The sequence below is a fragment of the Schistocerca piceifrons genome, chromosome 4, assembly GCF_021461385.2.
Source record: "Schistocerca piceifrons isolate TAMUIC-IGC-003096 chromosome 4, iqSchPice1.1, whole genome shotgun sequence".
NCBI lineage: Eukaryota > Metazoa > Arthropoda > Insecta > Orthoptera > Acrididae > Schistocerca > Schistocerca piceifrons.
Genome location: NC_060141.1, coordinates 26408871 through 26427549, shown reverse-complemented (window position 1 = coordinate 26427549; position 18679 = coordinate 26408871). Strand labels below are relative to the sequence as shown.

At 36.1% G+C, this 18679-nt stretch overlaps 1 protein-coding gene across 1 annotated transcript in view; it reads left to right on the top strand.

The window, feature by feature from the left end:
• LOC124794755 (fibroblast growth factor receptor 3-like) overlaps positions 1–18679 on the top strand; it is a 437275-nt gene that overhangs the window by 405297 nt on the left and 13299 nt on the right. The window contains exons 14-21 of the mRNA XM_047258371.1: positions 425–613; positions 4837–5009; positions 11998–12124; positions 13574–13712; positions 13820–13946; positions 15009–15252; positions 15612–15916; positions 16615–16808. Coding sequence (XP_047114327.1) covers positions 425–613; positions 4837–5009; positions 11998–12124; positions 13574–13712; positions 13820–13946; positions 15009–15252; positions 15612–15916; positions 16615–16808 — 1498 coding nt within the window. The remainder of the gene's footprint in view (positions 1–424; positions 614–4836; positions 5010–11997; positions 12125–13573; positions 13713–13819; positions 13947–15008; positions 15253–15611; positions 15917–16614; positions 16809–18679) is intronic.

Below are 18679 nucleotides of genomic sequence, written 5' to 3'. Positions count from 1 at the left end.
TTACAATTTAGCTTTCAGCCAAACCTTACTTCTGAAAAGAAAACACACATTTATTCATTCAATGCATTCTGGTCCAAGCTGCCAGAGATGGTGGTCACGTGTGCATGAAGTGTGCTTGCTTGTGCGAATGAATGTATGTGTTTTCTTCTCTGAAGAAGGATTTGGCCAAAAGCTAAGTCATAAAAGTCTTTTCATTGTGCTTGTCTGAAACTCAACATGACATTTTCACAGTGAATAGTAATCTATACTTTTCCTTATATTGTTTCCACTATATCTTTAACTATTGCAGCCCCAAGAAACTTAAATAATATTTTTAATTTTCTTCTTGCAAATTATCTGAACATTGAGTTTTATAGACAACATTGTCATTTTGTTACATTTAATGACATTTACAAAAGTATTACCAATGTCTGTTTTTGTGCAGGAAATCCAAGTCCAAATATTACTTGGTACAAAAATGGTGTGACCCCAGAACGCCATTTAGGTGTTATATCATATAGGCGATGGTCAATGAATTTAGAAGATCTGACAACTTTTGATTCTGGCAATTACAGTTGTGTTGTCTGCAATGAACTGGAGTGTATCAACCACACATTTAAAGTGGATGTTATTGGTATGTGGACAGTTTCCTTATCTAAAAAGTTTTTTTAAACATTTATTGCACTTATATGTTGATCAGCATATATGACAACTTAAAACTGTAAATTGGGACTTGGACTTAAATCTCTGCATCTTGCAGGCAGTTCACCATGAATTATACACATCCTGAAGTCTATGAGGTGTCAACATACAGTGCAATTATTGGCACTTTTTGAAAAACAGTTTTACCTTGTCACTAATGTTGATCATTGTGTACATGCCAAAGAAGTCACCCTGATGTGTTTTTCAATTAATATGAGCCACGCAATGAATGATTGATTGACATAGTTAGGAAATTAGTTATTCAATTAAAATGGAAAGGGGGACTGTTATGACATGCAAACCACAAAAGCAAGCTGATGTAAAGTAGAGATATAATACTTTCACATAAATATTAAAAATGGACAGTCAAGTGTTGAAAGACTGCCCTGTGACATTCCTAGTTAATATAGGATTTTTATTACTTAAATTTATATTTTTTCACCTCATCTACAAAATGGCAACAAAAGAGGCACATAATACATGTTTCTTTTACCAATTTATAAACTATACAAAATAAACACTAATATGATTCACTAGGTACAAATATAATATTTATTTAAAGCAATTCCAGTAGCTGTCCAGTTATTATTCTTGGATGGTGCTACTGTTTATAGGGTATTGATCTTCCTTTAGAACTACTCACAATCATCAGGAGACTTTGTGGAAGATTCACATTAGGTGCAGCTACAGTAGCTCTCTTTAGTAACAGGTAAATGAGAAGTAATAAAAGTAGGTAAAATATATTGTTTCAGTACAATAATTAATCACTTAAGTCAATGATGTCATTTAAATTTTTCATTAGTGCTAATAACTGGTACAATGAGATGTGACCTCTGCCATGCGTTTCGCATTGGTTTGCAGTTTGTAGATGTAGCAAATGGGAAAGGCAAGTAAGAGACTTTGGGTTATGGCAAATGGCAAGACTCATTGCAATTTTAGCCCTGATGTAGAAAATAGTGAAAGAAACATGAGCACTACTACTACGTGAATAACGTTCACTGTCCGGGAGTGACATCGGGTCAGACTGAGTAGATAAATTTGAAAAAGTTCAATGAACAAATTTAAAAAGGACAAAGTAACATTTCATGATTTGTGAAAAATATACACATCTTGTACAAATGTTTTATTGGTATGCTCAATTAACTAGAATGAGAAACTGTACGGGGTAGGCACTATGTAGCATGCAACGGCCTGCTAGAAAGTGTTCATGTGTTCTTTGCAAATATCCTAAAAACATATTACTGGCCCATTCTTGCATGCTGCGAACTATCTCTAATAACCCTAAAGCCCACAGGACATTAAACCCTAATCCGTTCCTTTATACTGTGAAGGGACCACAGTGATAATATTAGGTGCAGTATGTCACATATTTCTGTCCTTGCAATTTCCATAAATAGAATTTGAATACAAGCCAATGTGAGGCACAAGCAAATATGAAGCACCCTGTGTGACTTGTTGCATATTAGAATGAGGGACATTAATCTAGATGTAGATACAGAAAGAGCAATTTTCAACTTCACACTTCACATCTATGCAAAAAGTATGGCTATGGGCACTGCTATCTACTATCTCTGTGTAACATTACATGTTACAAACTCCCAGTGCCATGGAAAAATGATAGTTTATTATTTTGTGCGTGGCCTCTTTAAAACAACGAAAACAAAGTGTACCCCAAATTTGATACAAATGGAAGTTTTATGTTACTAAAAGAATAATATTGATCTTGCATTTTTCATTACCATGTTGCCAATTGGGGTTATGATCTCTTCACACCCCATATTTCTAGATTTTTGCTTTGTGGGGCATAAATATGATTTTAAAAAAACTTCCATGCATATGACTTTTAATTTTGATTATGATTTAATGAAAATAATTTGGGTTGAATTTACACAGAATTCAAACACTCTCAGACACTCCTTATCACTCTTTAATGCTGTCTCGATATTTTAATGCTATCTGGGATTGTTAATAATAAAATTTTGACTTATTTTCAAATGTTAAGATTATTTATTTCAAATAGACTACAAAGGTTTTACTAATCATGGTTTCTCAAAGATCAGATCTTACTAAAAAGATAACTAGTTTTTTAAATTTATTTGCTAACATGTATGGCATAAAACAATATTGGATAGTTTCATGTAGTTTGTTTGTTTTTGTACAAATGTTCATATAAATAGATAGTATGGTGCTTACATAGTAGGCAAATAGATCTGTTGCACAATTGACTAATAACATCATTGTATTGTACACATTGTATTGTATTGTGTAACATCATTGTGTTATATTCAAAGGTAACATAATGAACAGCATTTAACACAAATAAATAAAAACATGAGGCAGGGTACTTACAAATGTAACAAAATGAGGCTCAAGTGATCTATTTGGTATGGTATTGAATACTTCAATATATGAATCTCAATGCGTTACATTGATCTGCTAGCAGCCATGTGCTCATTTTTTGTAGTAACTGTTCTCTTTACATTTACCTGCAGAATATACGTAATGCCAGTGCATATTATTTTCCATCCAAGCCACTGTTTCACAGAGAGATCAATGAATGGCACACATCCTGCATGATAGGCACACAACATCCCTTACAGCAACTGTTCACTGTTAAAATGAAAATATTGTTTTGAATTGTAATCTGAAGTTTAAAAACCCTTATTTTCTGTCTTTTTTAAAAGCATTATTTAGTAGCACCACAATTTTTTATTTTTGTTGCTTACTGCATATACCTGAATAGGTTAATAAGTTTGTTGAAATAATTTAAGACAGTTTAAAACAACAACATCTGTGCAAACTGCTTCATTTTTGTATAGTATATTTTTCACCTTGCTTTTGATATTCAGCAAATTTCAAGTTCTTTTTCTTAATTTTTAAATCTCATTGCAATTGAATGAACTCAGACTCTGTGTTATTGTGATAGCCCTTTGAACAAACCCTTCAGTGGGACTCTTTGTGGTGCTGTGTCCAGATATAAAATTAAGAGAAATGAAGAACAGCTGTAGCAGTTGCATGTTGAATGTACAACAATGTGAAATTTGGTTTAAATCCCGTGTTGACCACTCTGATAACCTATCCCATGCATTTCACAATCACAGGTGTGTCACCTATATTTACCCTGATGATAAGATTACATTAGCTGCTTTCACATATGATCATCTACTGAAAAGGTGTGAACTTGCAGACATTTTTATCCAAATGTTACTTTAAGAGTCTGAAGTAAAGTTTAGCATAGTATTTCTAAAATATTTATCTTGTCAATTGACAATGAGACAATGAATCTAAAGTAGTGACCCCCTGTCAACATTTCCTTTCCTTGCTAACACAAATATCTGTGAGGGAGGGAAAAATACTTGGAACAGTAGAAAGATACTGCTTAAAAATGAAAGAATTTTAAATTTTCTATTATTTGGAGATTACAGTGTGGCAAATGTCCCCTTTTATATCATACTACCAACACACATGATCTTGAACAAGTTAGAAGAAGGTGTGTATTTACACCTGAGAGCATATTTTAGTTACAGAGTGAATGTATTTTGGATTTGCATACATTTTCATCAAGTGTAAGTTTAAAATATAATAAAAATAGATATTCTGAATATGATCTACTGCATGATAATTCCTTTGTCAGAACGGTATCCACACAGACCTTATATACACAGCGCCGAAAATAAGACAGCTGTTGTGAACACTACTGCTGAGTTAACATGTACTACAGTCTCAGACCTTGAACCACATATCCAGTGGCTACGTGTTGAATCTTGTCCAAGTGGTGATATTGATGATGCAGATGATATTCCCAATGCAACACTTCTTCCTCAGGTAAGAATTGGATGTGATTTTTTAAATTGAGGAAGTCTTGCTTTCTTTTTCAGGAACCTGGTGGTTGGGTGTGGTGGCAGGCAGATGTCAAATTTTTATCCATTTTTAAAAGCAACATGATGAAAAATCTATAACAGTGCTGAATACAGTTTACAAAAATTATGAAGCACAGTTTCACTTTCCATTTTCTTTCATTGTACCTTAACAACAAAAACTTGATTCGAGCACTTTTATGGATTTATTCGAGCACTTTTATGGATTTTTATGTCAGTTCTTTTATGGTTTTGTACACATTTTCAGCTGATAATTTAAAACACTCTATTTTTCTAGAGCGAGTGCATCACAGGCCAATATTCACAGAAGCTCCTGAGAACTCCACCTTGGTTTTGGGTGCCACAGCTTCATTTAACTGCAAAGTCCTGTCTGATCTTCATCCTCATGTTGCCTGGTATAAGGGCTATTACATGGACTTTAATGAAACAGAGTCTAGTAACACGGTGAAGGTATACTTAAGTGTTTATTCTCTGGATGCTGTGGGCTATCTGATGCATGAGCATGACAAGTTACTAACTTTCTTTTAATAACATCTTGTAATTTGTACGTAATATGTCAATAAGAAGTGAGTTGAATTTTGTTTTAGTTTTATTTGCAAGAGCGTGGATACTGCTTCTTAGTCACTAAATCTATGCTGTAAAACTATCTGTACTTATATATTTTTGTATTGTTACTAGAAATGTACTAAAACTGTAACTAATTTATTGTTACAAGGTGTACAACTTTGCTTCCACCGTTTGCCGATAGTGGTCAAAAGAAAGAGATTGCAGACATCAGGCAGTTAGCTCAGACCTCAGTCAACATAACCTCATTCAAACATGAGTCAATTTGTGTCTGCATCATAAAGTTGTTCTTGATTGAAAATGTCAGTTTATGAGCCTAATTCTCATCGTTTGCAGGAGGTGTTACAGTTTTGTTTCAATATGAAGAAAACAGCAGCTGAGTCTCATCGACTGCTCTCAAGTACGTGTGCTAAGGATGCTATTAGTGAAAGAATGTGTCGTGAGTGGTTTCAACACTTCAAGAATCGTGATTTTAACATCTTAGACCGGCGTAGTGGTGGAAGTGAGAATGTTTTTGAAGATGCAGAATTGGGGACAATGCTGAGTGAAGACTCGTATCAAACTCAAGAAGAATTGGCATGATTAGTAGGAGTGACACAGCAAGCCATTTCAAAATGTCTCAAGGATATGGTCATGATTCCGAAAGAAGGAAATTGGGGCCCGTGTGAGCTGAAATCAAGAGACGTTTATTGGCATTTGTGTGTTTGTGAACAGTTGCTTCAGAGGCAAAAACGAACGGGATTTCTGCATCTCATTGTGGCTGGGGATGAAAAATGGGTTCATTACAATAACCCTAAACATAAAAAATCATGGGGATAACCTGGCCATGCTTCCACATTGACGGCCAAATCTAATATTCAGGGCTCCAAGATCATGCTCTGCATTTGGTGGGACCAGCTCAGTGTTGTGTACTGTGAGGTGTTAAAACAAAATGAAACAATCACAGGTGCTCATGACTGAATGCAATTAATGTGTTTGAGCAGAGCATTAAGAGACAAATGGCTGCAATACAGTGAGAGGCACGATAAATTGATTTTGCAGCATGACAACGCTCGACCCCATGTTACAAAAGGGGTCAAAACGTACATGGAAACGTTAAAATGGGATGTCCTATCCTACCCGCCATATTCTCCAGACATTGCTCCCTCTGACTATCACCTGTTTAAATCAGTGGTGCATTGCCTGGCTGACCAACACTTCCGATCTCATGAAGAAGTCACAAATTGGATCAATTCATGGATCACTTCAAAAGATGAACAATTTTTTCGACGTGGGATTCATATACTGCCCAAAGATGGCAGGAAGTAGAGGCCAGTGATGGAAAATACTTTGAATGATACATGTGTAACCAATTTGTTTCATTAAAGCCACAAGTGTTGGGGGAAAATGGAAGAAGCAAAGTTGTACACCTTTTACATTCTATCTAAATTATAGCACTCTCTTGAGTTACAAATATATCATGAAATAACAACTATTTTCAATAAATAATTAAAATTGTAGGGAAGTATAAATGGTTGTAGCAAGTAAGAGGCAAAGATTGCCAGCCTTGCACGTCCACAGATGTACATAATTTTTTTGCTTATATCTTGGTAGCATCCTGTTAATGTATTAGTTGTTACCCAGAATGTTACTCATAAATCTGAACTGGTGATCATTGCAGATTAAGGAGCCGTACATGAAAATTGAAAGCCACATTTTACAGTTTCTCTGCCATGTTGCAACAAATTGAATCACAGTACCATTGTCTCTTCTTCATTTGTTGTTATGATCTAATTGACCAAATGCTTGGTCCATGCCTCTCCATGTTTTCCACATTATGGCTGTACTTACCAGTTCTTCTTCTTTTCTGTCAGCTTCATCTTTGACATTGTCAGTGTTGGCTTTCAATCTTTTCTGGGGACTACATCATTTCTTGATGCCATCCTGTATTGCCCTGACTATCTATAGGTACATTTTGCTTTCTCTTATTCTCATTATTTGTCAAAATTTAATTGTTTTTTGTTAAGATGTCATTTTTCCTGGATTCATCTTGATATCTTTAAACAACATGAGCTGTTTCAAACCACGAATGAAGGGCAATAAGCAGATTCCACTCTCCTAGATTTCTGTAAACTGTTAACAAAGGTACGAGCATACGGCATAGGTTCCCATGTACGTGAGTGGCTCAAAGACTTCTTAAGTAACAGAACCCAGTATGTTGTTCTTGATGGGAAGTGTTCATCAGAGACAAGGGTATCGTCAGGAGTGCCCCAGGGAAATGTGATATGACCTCTGCCATTTCCTATATACATAAATGATGTGGCAGACAGGGTAAGCCACTGTCTGGAGCTGTTTGCTGATGAAGCTGTGGTGTATGGGAAGGTGTTAGTCATTTAGTGACTGTAGGAGGATACATGATGACTTACACAAAGTTTAAAGTTGATGCGATGAATGGCAGCCACCTATAAATGTAGAAATATGTTAATTAATGCAGATGAGAAGAGAAAAAAAACCATACTGTTTCAGTACAGCATTAGTAGTGTTCAACTTAACACAATCATGATGATTATCTAAGTGTAACATTGCAAAGCAATATGAGATAGAATGAGCATGTGTGGACTGTAGCATGGAAGGCAAATGGTCAACTTCGGTTTGTCGGGAGAATTTTGGGAATGTGTGGTTCATCTGTAAAGGGGTCTGCATATAGGACACTAGTGCGATCCACTTTTGAGTGCTGTTTGAGTGTTTGGGATCCTTGCCCGGTCCAACTAACAGAAAACATCATAGCAGTTCAGATGCAGGCTGTTAGATTTGTTACTGGTAGGTTTAAACAACATGCCTTTCTTCCAAATATGCTCTGTCTACAGTCTGCTAAGATAGCAAGGACCAGCATTCTACATTTCCCTGTGATGTGACATTCAAAACATTTCATTTCTCATTTCTACACAATTATTACACTCTCTCTACAATACATTCTTTGCTCCTGTAACCCCCTGGCCTCAACCTTTGCTAGTCCCGGCTCTCCCCCTTCCTTGCTCCCACTCCAGCACTGCAAATGCCTACTACCCCACCAATGTATATACTAGTCTTTCCCCCATCTCTGCTTCCCTCCCCCTCTCCTCCTGCCCCTCAGTACAGCCTCTCAACACTGCACCTAGACTTTGTCCAAAAGCTTAATTATTTTAGCAGTCTTTCTCATTGTGCCTTCTGCGGCTCAGCGCCTCCTCTATGTTATGAGTAGAAATCTATCCTATCCATACTATTGTTATTTCATACTGAGCTTTCCATTGTTTAATTATTACACCTCACATGTTTTTCTCAGTTATTTATTATGTTTTACATGTGAGTGAATAACAGAATTCAGTTTTGACAAACAGTCTAAGTAGGTCTTTATATCCTGCCTTTGTAACAAATAGGTGAAGGTATTTGGGTAACTGGCCTTGGTGTTTTTCATTCATATATTTTGACTTTGCAACAGTAATTGGTACTTTATACTGATATCTTAATGTGAGTCTCTTAATTTTTAAAGTGTTATGGTGTAGGTGTTGTCTTCTGCTCAATGTTTAACAGACAGTGTAGTGGGTCAACTATAAAGCTTTCTTTCATGTAGCATTGATTTGTCAAAGAATGGTATTAACAGAATACTTCATGTGTGAAACACTGGTGAAGGCAGCATTATTAAGTTCCAACCATGTTTTACTAATTCCTGGAGTTCCATTGGCATTAAAATCTTTATACACTTAATGTCTCATATTATCACTGTTGTAAGGCATTTCCTTCGTGTAACTTTATGGTTGATACTCAAGACGCAATTACAGCAGCTGTAAATCTGTATAGCTGGCAAAGCAAACTAGCAGAATATGTGATATAATTAGGAGCACTTAATGAAATATATTTGGTGTTGATTTGACTTGCATTGTAATTTTCAATTATTTTGGATTCATGTAAGTATAACTTTATAGTTGATTATATTTATAATAACAGCATGTTAAAAATGAGAATGATGATGCACTTGCCTAAATTATCTAACTGCTAAGTTTTTGCTTTGTTTTTATATTTGCAGTTTTAAGCACCAGTTACAGATTTTCTAGAAATTGTAGATGGGGCACTATGATACTTTTAGCATTCTCATTTTTATTATAATTAAATAGATATACAGGGTTATTACAAATGATTGAAGCGATTTCACAGCTCTACAATAACTTTATTATTTGAGATATTTTCACAATGCTCTGCACACACATACAAAAACTCAAAAAGTTTTTTTAGGCATTCACAAATGTTCGATATGTGCCCCTTTAGTGATTCGGCAGACATCAAGCCGATAATCAAGTTCCTCCCACACTCGGCGCAGCATGTCCCCATCAATGAGTTCGAAAGCATCGTTGATGCGAGCTCGCAGTTCTGGCACATTTCTTGGTAGAGGAGGTTTAAACACTGAATCTTTCACATAACCCCACAGAAAGAAATCGCATGGGGTTAAGTCGGGAGAGCATGGAGGCCATGACATGAATTGCTGATCATGATCTCCACCATAACTGATCCATCGGTTTTCCAATCTCCTGTTTAAGAAATGCCGAACATCATGATGGAAGTGCGGTGGAGCACCATCCTGTTGGAAGATGAAGTTGGCGCTGTCAGTCTCCAGTTGTGGCATGAGCCAATTTTGCAGCATGTCCAGATACACGTGTCCTGTAACGTTTTTTTCGCAGAAGAGAAAGGGGCCGTAAACTTTAAACCGTGAGATTGCACAAAACACGTTAACTATTGGTGATTTGCGAATTTGCTGCACGAATGCGTGAGGATTCTCTACCGCCCAGATTTGCACATTGTGTCTGTTCCATTAAGAAAAAATGTTGCTTCATCACTGAAAACAAGTTTCGCACTGAACGCATCCTCTTCCATGAGATGTTGCAACCGCGCCGAAAATTCAAAGCGTTTGACTTTGTCATCGGGTGTCAGGGCTTGTAGCAATTGTAAACGGTAAGGCTTCTGCTTTAGCCTTTTCCGTAAGATTTTCCAAACTGTCGGCTGTGGTACGTTTAGCTCCCTGCTTGCTTTATTCGTCGACTTCCGCGGGCTATGCGTGAAACTTGCCCACACGCGTTCAACCATTTCTTCGCTCACTGCAGGCCGACCCGTTGATTTCCCCTTACAGAGGCATCCAGAAGCTTTAAACTGTGCATACCATCGCCGAATGGAGTTAGCAGTTGGTGGATCTTTGTTGAACTTCGTCCTGAAGTGTCGTTGCACTGTTATGACTGACTGATGTGAGTGCATTTCTAGCACGACGTACGTTTTGTCGGCTCCTGTCACCATTTTGTCTCACTGCGCTCTCGAGCGCTCTGGCGGCAGAAACCTGAAGTGCGGCTTCAGCCGAACAAAACTTTATGAGTTTTTCTATGTATCTGTAGTACTGTGTCGTGACCATATGTCAATGAATGGAGCTACAGTGAATTTATGAAGTCGCTTCAAATCATTTGTAATAGCCCTGTATACTTGGTCTGTAGTGTGGTGTTGTTAATGTAGTGCCAAACAATGTGGGATCTGCACCTAGAAGCATGACAGTAGCCACAAATTTTGTTAATACATTAAAAAAACTACTTATATGATTAAATGTGGACCATAAAGGTAATAATTCATTTCATTCTCAAATGGAATTGCTCCACTAGTTTTATTAGTTGGTGGTCTGATGAGAATTCATAAATCTGAAGGGCAATAATTAAATCTTATCCATCATATTATAAAACCATGTAATGATAAAGAAATTCTGTAGATCATGCAGCCCATGAACAAACACATTCAGTACCAGATGTGTTGCATCTAAACCAATAAGATAAAGTTGAAGGACATTGGGTTATTCAATGGTTGTAAGGAAAGCTAATCCATTATCAACAGAGATGTATAAGAGTGAATGGATACTGACCAAAGCCACTTTGGGAAAGGCTCTACCACTCAGTAATCAAATACAGGACTGATTCATGCATAGCCTGAAATAGAGAGTTGTAAACACTACAAGAGCATTTGCGAGTAAGGTGCAGAACTGGGAAGAGTTGCTGAATTGATGAACTGAGTTGTGGTTATTGTTGCAGTCTTGAGTCCAAAGGCTGGTTTCATGCAGCTCCTATACAAATTTTTTCAACTCACACAACATAACTACTGCAGCCTACATCAGCTTGAACATGTTGGTAGCAGGCAAGCCATGGTGACATCTCCCTCCCCCAACCCCCTGCCCAACCAAATTTGCAGTAAGTAGCAATCTATCTTTTCCTGCATTGTTGATCTATGAGCTACTGGTCTTGATGGCAGCTCTTCTGAGTCTGGGAAGGATGATCTGCTTCTTCAAAAGGCAGGAATCTATATACTTCCTTACCAGTATGGTAAATTTTGTACAGAACAAATCACACACACTGTACAAGTATGGTGCATTGGGCACCAGTGGTACACCTGCCTCTTACAGCGTAATGAATTTGCAGTGGCTGAACATTGTTTTTTCACTTGCCTTTTCATAGGTTATGAAAAAGTTGTGAAAGTGGCCATAGCAGCATCTTATTGAGATTCAGAGGTCAAAGAAGCTGAGGAAATACAACTGGCAGACAACCATCTCAATCAAGACAAGAGTTTTCATCTTGACAGCTGATGCAAACCTCTTTTCAGCATTACTCGCAAGTGCAATATAGAGTGTAAACTCATTGAGAAGTGAATGGAGCAGTGCAAGATGTGTCACTAACTGCTTTATGCAATATTCTTAACTGCTTACTTTTACTGAATAAATGTTTTATTTACTTTAGCTGCATTGCCTTAGACTATAATTCTGTAAGTCAATAGTGAGATCAGTCAGATATTTTATTATACACTAAATGTCATTACATAATTAAGCAGTGACTGATTACAGCCAGAAGATGATCCTCAGACACTGGTTCTTCATAATGTCACATATGATGATGAAGGATGGTACACATGTATAGCAGCAAATAGCTTGGGAACCACTTATGCAAGTGCATACCTGAAAGTTGTTGATGGTGAGTCAGAAACTTCCCATTGTTCAATGGATACATTATAATTAAGGATTACTGGTTAGTACTTAGCTTCATATTCATACATCTGTTTCTCTTTCTACAAAGCACATGGACATATATAAAAGTACTTTTGAACACCTTACTAATGTCAGAGTATTATTTGCTTCCTTGAATAGTAAAGAGGTGTAGGTTGGGGACCCACCTATTGTGAAGATGAGGTTAGATGATGATGAAGGGGGGAACATCGAAGAGATTACCCCCCAACCCCCCTCCAAGTCTCTGTATACAACAATCCACTCTCCTCCTGAAGAACGCAAACTATAATTTCAAAAGCTACTATAGTGTCATGTACATTCATATGTGTCTATCAGCAGTACTTATGTGTCTTCTGTGCCATATTTATGTGAACATGAAATTCTATTTCATTACATATATTTAACTGGAATATTTCTTACTTTAGTAAAAACAACCAAGATCTTCCAATAAATTTTCAGCTTTTGGCTTTTGTGTCTATTCGTAATGTTGTGATGTGGCTATCTGTTCAGTAGCTGTCACCCTAGTATGACTGTGCCAGTACAACTACACAAATAAATTATCCAATTCCAGTAACTGCATTTACTGCAAAAGAAATGTAGAACTCTGTTATATCTGAAAGCTAATAACATTTCCTCGAATGGTTAGCTTCCAACAACTAAGTACGTAACCTGACTTTTTTTAATTTTTTATTTTTTTTCAATTAAGGGGAGGGGGGAGGTGAGAGTCATTCGTCTTCTGACTGGTTTGATGCGGCCCGCCATGAATTCCTCTCTGTCCCTTCTGCTTATCAGTGTTTTCCACATATTCCTTTCCTCTCCGATTCTGTACGGAACATCTTCATTCCTACCTTATGTCTCCACCTAATTTTCAACATTCACCTGTAGAACCACATCTCAAATGTTTTGGTTCACTTCTGTTCCAATTTTCACACAGTCCATGGTTCACTACCATATAATGCTGTGCTCCAGATGTACATTCACAGAAATTTCTTCCTCAAATCAAGGCCTATGTTTGATACTAATAGACTTCTCTTGGCCAGAAATGCCCTTTTTGTCAGTGCTAGACTGCTTTTGATGTCCTTATTGCTCTGTCCATCATTGGTTATTTTGCTGCTTAGGTAGCAGAATACCTTAACTTCATCTACATCATAACCATCAATCCTGATGTTCAGTTTCTCGCTGTTCTCATTCCTGCTGTCCGCAGCTTGTGGTCTAGTGGTTAGCATTGCTACCTCTGGATCATGGGGTCCCGGGTTTGATCCCCGGCTGGGTTAGGGATTTTCTCTGCCTGGGGTCTGGGTGTTAGTGTTGTGCTCATCATTCCATCATAATTTATGTAAGTGGCTAGATTGGACTGTGTACAGATTGGGAATACAAATACAAAAATATTAAGTTTTTTGATATACATGTTTTCCAGCTCTGGAAGTCAATGACCCAACCATCACCATCACTCAGCGTCCACATCCAATGTTAGTCAACACGCTTGTCGGTGTTTTATGTGCTATATTTTTTGTTGGAATGTTTTCAATGGTATGCATCTTCAAGAAGCTCAACAGGTAAGATCTATCATGACACACATTCCTATGGCATTTTCAATAAGATTTTATACACTTTAAATGATGAACTGAACATGAAGTCTCAAATTCCTCTGTTTCTTTTTCAGGGAGAAGAAACAAAAACTGCAAGCTATTGAAATTGCTGCAAGAGCTGCTGTGGTAACACAATGGACTAAGAAAGTTATTGTTGAAAAACAGCAGTTATCAAATGCACAGAACACACAGGAACCCCTGGTAAATTTCTTACATTTTCAAATGAAACAATGTAGCATTATGTTTAAGCTATATCCTCCTTTCCTACAAACTAAGGGTGGGACTTAACTGTTGTAAATATGTGGAGAGAATTTAAGAAAAAAGTACTTGAATTGTAGTCATATATGATATTTACCGTTTTGAACTAAAACCTAAACCTTGCAAGAAAGAGTTTTTATTATTTTTTTTAATGCATCAGGCATTTTGAAGTAAGCATATCAAGCTCATTTTTTAAATATTATTACATTAAAAAACATATATTTTGCTTTCTCACAAAATCAAGTACAAACAAGTGAATGTTTTTATCATTTTATACAGAACTTCTAAATTTTTAATTTCCATCTTTTCTGTTTTTCTCTTTGAATACAAACATGAAAGCTTCCTTCACCTCTGAGAATCTTTATGTATAACTTGATTTTGATTTCTTGTTCACCACGACTCATCTACTAATTGAAATCTTACTATATAGAAGAATTAGCCCCAATATTTTAAGAACTGTGATACCTTTTCTTCACTACCTCTCCAACCCATCATGTTAACAACTGCATAAACATTACAGTAGATGATTCCTCTAAAACTTGATACAAAACATCATTGTTAAAAGTTTCATTTTAAAGTTGATTCCTGCTTAGTATTTGATATTCTTTTTAGTTAGTGGTACATAAAAATCAAAATCACTGTCCTCAAATATTGTAAGTTATTAATTGCATTTGGAACAACACAGACATCAAGGTCATCACTGGAACTATATTTAGTGATTTCCTAAGTTAATAATTTTCCTTTAGCTGTAATAGAATTTCTATCATTACATCATTTTTTTCATATTACACTTTTAATGCCACCTAGATTTCATGGTACAATGCACTGTGGAAGTTAATGAAAAATGTCTCATTCCTTCCCTCCTTCATACCTGACAACTTACGGTACCAAAAAAAATTGTAATTATGATGACATGCCTTATGTGATTATCATAAAATCTTACTTTAGTTTTTGACTAGAAGTGCAAACTCAGTTCCATTGTATTGTTACAATTTTCTTCTGCAGCTAATGCCAATTGTGAAAATAGAGAAGCAAAAGTCACATGGTCAGACAAACACATCCTCTGGTTCTGACTTAATGATATCTGAGTACGAACTTCCTTTGGATTCTGAGTGGGAATTTCCAAGGGAACTACTTACTCTTGGTAAATCATTGGGTGAAGGTGCTTTTGGAAAAGTAGTCAAAGCTGAGGCACAAGGAATTGTAAAACATGGAGTCAGTACTATTGTAGCAGTTAAAATGTTAAAAGGTATGTTATAAAACACTTTATTTTATATTTGTTATGTTAAATGAATTAATGAATAAGTTTATTCAGTTGTATGTGCCATAGTGTCTATATTTGAAAGGCAAATGAGTACAGAATAAGATCATAAAATGAAATATATTGAAATGCAAAATGTCATGGTTAGTTTGTCATAGATGAATTTCAATAGGTAACAGTGATGTGACACACTTATTTACTATGTCAGCAGATCTAAAAATTAAGATTTGAGACAGAAGATTCAGTTCCATATATTTAATGAAAGTACTTTTATTGGTGCTTGGGTCTATTTAGTATACCATGACATAAAGCAGTGCCAGACTCATTAAGTTGGATTAATTTTTCAGAGGGGCACACTGATGCTGAGATGATGGATTTAGTGTCAGAAATGGAAATGATGAAGATGATTGGCAAGCATATTAACATCATTAACTTGTTAGGTTGTTGCACTCAAGATGGTCCATTATATGTAGTTGTGGAATATGCCCCACATGGCAATCTTCGAGATTTCTTACGACAACGAAGACCATCCTCTGGATATGAACCAGCTATTGGTACTGACCTCAAAGAGAAAAACACACTGACTCAAAAAGATCTTGTTTCATTTGCATACCAAGTTGCAAGAGGAATGGAGTATCTAGCATCAAGAAGGGTGAGCTGCAAAATTTGTTTTCCTCATGAGCATTACTTAAAAAGGAAACTGTTAAAGTTTATTTACAATAAAACATGTGTATAATTAAATTTGTCAATGGGTGTAAATACTTCTTTTGTGGGGCTCACATTTATATGTTTATTTGTAAGTAAAACTTAAGATAACTCTTTTCATGATTCCCATAGGATTCAAGTATTCTCACACAAGAGTTGAAAACACAAAATGTGTAAGATGATTTTTAAATTCCTTAATGAGCATCAAATGTTACCAAATATTAAATGAACTGCAGTTTATACTATGAAACAGCAGCAAAGCATAAACATTTCACTTACTTGCCTGCATGGGTTTCTTCCCCATTTGCACTAAGCTTTAGATACAGATAAAACATGAGAAGTGTATAATCTCAGATTTTCCTATCAAATAATTTGATCTCAGTACGTCTTCCTCATCAAAAGGATTTTTGGTCTGGGCTTTGTGAAATTAATAATGAAGCAAGTTACTGAAGTGACAATTTTTACTGGGAACTGTTGCATTGTCAATTCTGAAATTAGGAACCAGATTTTTGAGATAATATAAAGTATCTCCAATTTTAAATAGTTTTTAGATACAACATATTATGAATGCAAAATAAGTACTTTGTGAAGTGATTGATTTACAACAACCCTAAAATACATACCAAAACCAAAATCTATTTTCAGTGCATCCATAGGGATCTAGCAGCAAGAAATGTTCTTGTAAGTGATGAATATATTCTCAAAATTGCTGATTTTGGTCTGGCAAGAGATATACACTGTCATGACTACTACCGTAAAACTACTGATGGAAGGTTACCTGTGAAATGGATGGCACCTGAGGCCTTATTCCATAGGGTATACACAACTCAGTCTGATGTGTGAGTATTATTTCATGTTTTTTTTTTTTTTCATTATTAAAATGATTCATATGGCTTCCAAGCGAAGTAGTTTAAGAAAGAGCAAAGCATCAACTCTGTATTCATTTTATGCCTTGTAATTCACTTTTTTTAATGCACAACTTAGCTGTCATTGATTATTCAAAGACATGTCTCCTTTTTAAATACAGATATAAATCTACATTGTTACAGAATGGATATGATTAATTATGAAGTTCATGTGTGATCAAATTTACTTATAATATGGCTAAAATGAACAGGAATGCAAGGTTAGAACTGAGATGGAGGGAGGCATGAGAGATAGAGAGATAGGAAAATAAACTGCACTTGAAGATAAATGTATCTGTCATAATGTTTAAATAATACAGTAAAATTATAAAGATGCACTGGTTAATCACAATTATTTATGAGAAAATAAACCAGAAAATCAATTTTATTAGTAAACTGGCATATAGTTTAAACTGTCTGATAATATACACAACTGTCTCTTGTGCTCTACATTGAAAATTTCTAATCAGTTTTTAGTTTTCCATATTTAACCACTTCAAAACAAATCATAAAAATATTTCATTAACAATAAAAGGAAAAATAGATTCCTACTCACTGTTAAGATGACACATTGAGTCGCGTACAGGCACAATGAAAGGACACTAACCCATTAGTTTTCAGATAAGAAGCCTTTGTCAGAAAAGAAAAAACATATACATTCATTCTCATCAGCAAGTACACTTCATGTCCTCATGATTGCCATCTCTGGCAGCTCAGACTGGAAGCCAGAGATGGTGGTCATGTGTACATGAGGTGTGCTTGCTTGTGTGAATATATATTTATAATAGAGGGAAACATTCCATGTGACTTACCAAAGGAAAGTGCTGGCAGGTCGACAGACACACAAACGAACACAAACATACACACAAAAAAAGGACGGGTATACACTCGTGCACACACACACATATCCATCCACACATATACAGACACAAGCAGACATATTTAAAGACCATATTTAAATATGTCTGCTTGTGTCTGTATATGTGTGGATGGATATGTGTGTGTGTCGACAGACACACAAACATACACACAAAATTCAAGCTTTCGCAACAAACTGTTGCCTCATCAGGAAAGAGGGAAGGAGAGGGAAAGACGAAAGGAAGTGGGTTTTAAGGGAGAGGGTAAGGAGTCATTCCAATCCCAGGAGTGGAAAGACTTACCTTAGAGGGAAAAAAGGACAGGTATACACTTGCACACACACACACATATCCACAGGCACATATACAGACACTTGCAGATGGATATGTGTGTGTGTGCAGTTCATAATCGATAAATTATAGCCAGGATCCACATCTGCCTCCAGAAATCTCTTACAGCATAAAATATAGTTTTGAAATTTATGTCTTATATTTAAATAATTAATCTGAAAGTTTCCAATTTACATGGGTCTCTTCCACATACACAGCTTTCTTTCATGATTCTTAAACCAAATGTTAGTGATGATAAAATTATGCTCTGTGCAAATTTCTACAGTCCAAAGACTGACTTGATACCACTCTCTGTACTACTCTATCCTGTGCAAGCCTCTTCATTTCTGAATAACTACTGCAACATATATCCTTCTGAATCTGGCTGTATTTGTCTCTTGGTCTCCCTCTATAATTCTTACCCCCACACTTTCTATCCCATACTAAATTGGTGATCCCTTGATGTCTCAGTATGTGTCCTAACAACTGACCCCATTTTCTAGTCAGATTGTGCCACAAATTTCTTCTCTCCCAGTTGTATTCTGTACCTCTTCATTAGCTATGAGATCTATTCAACAAATCTTCAGCATTCTTCTGTTGATCTTCAGCATTCTTCTG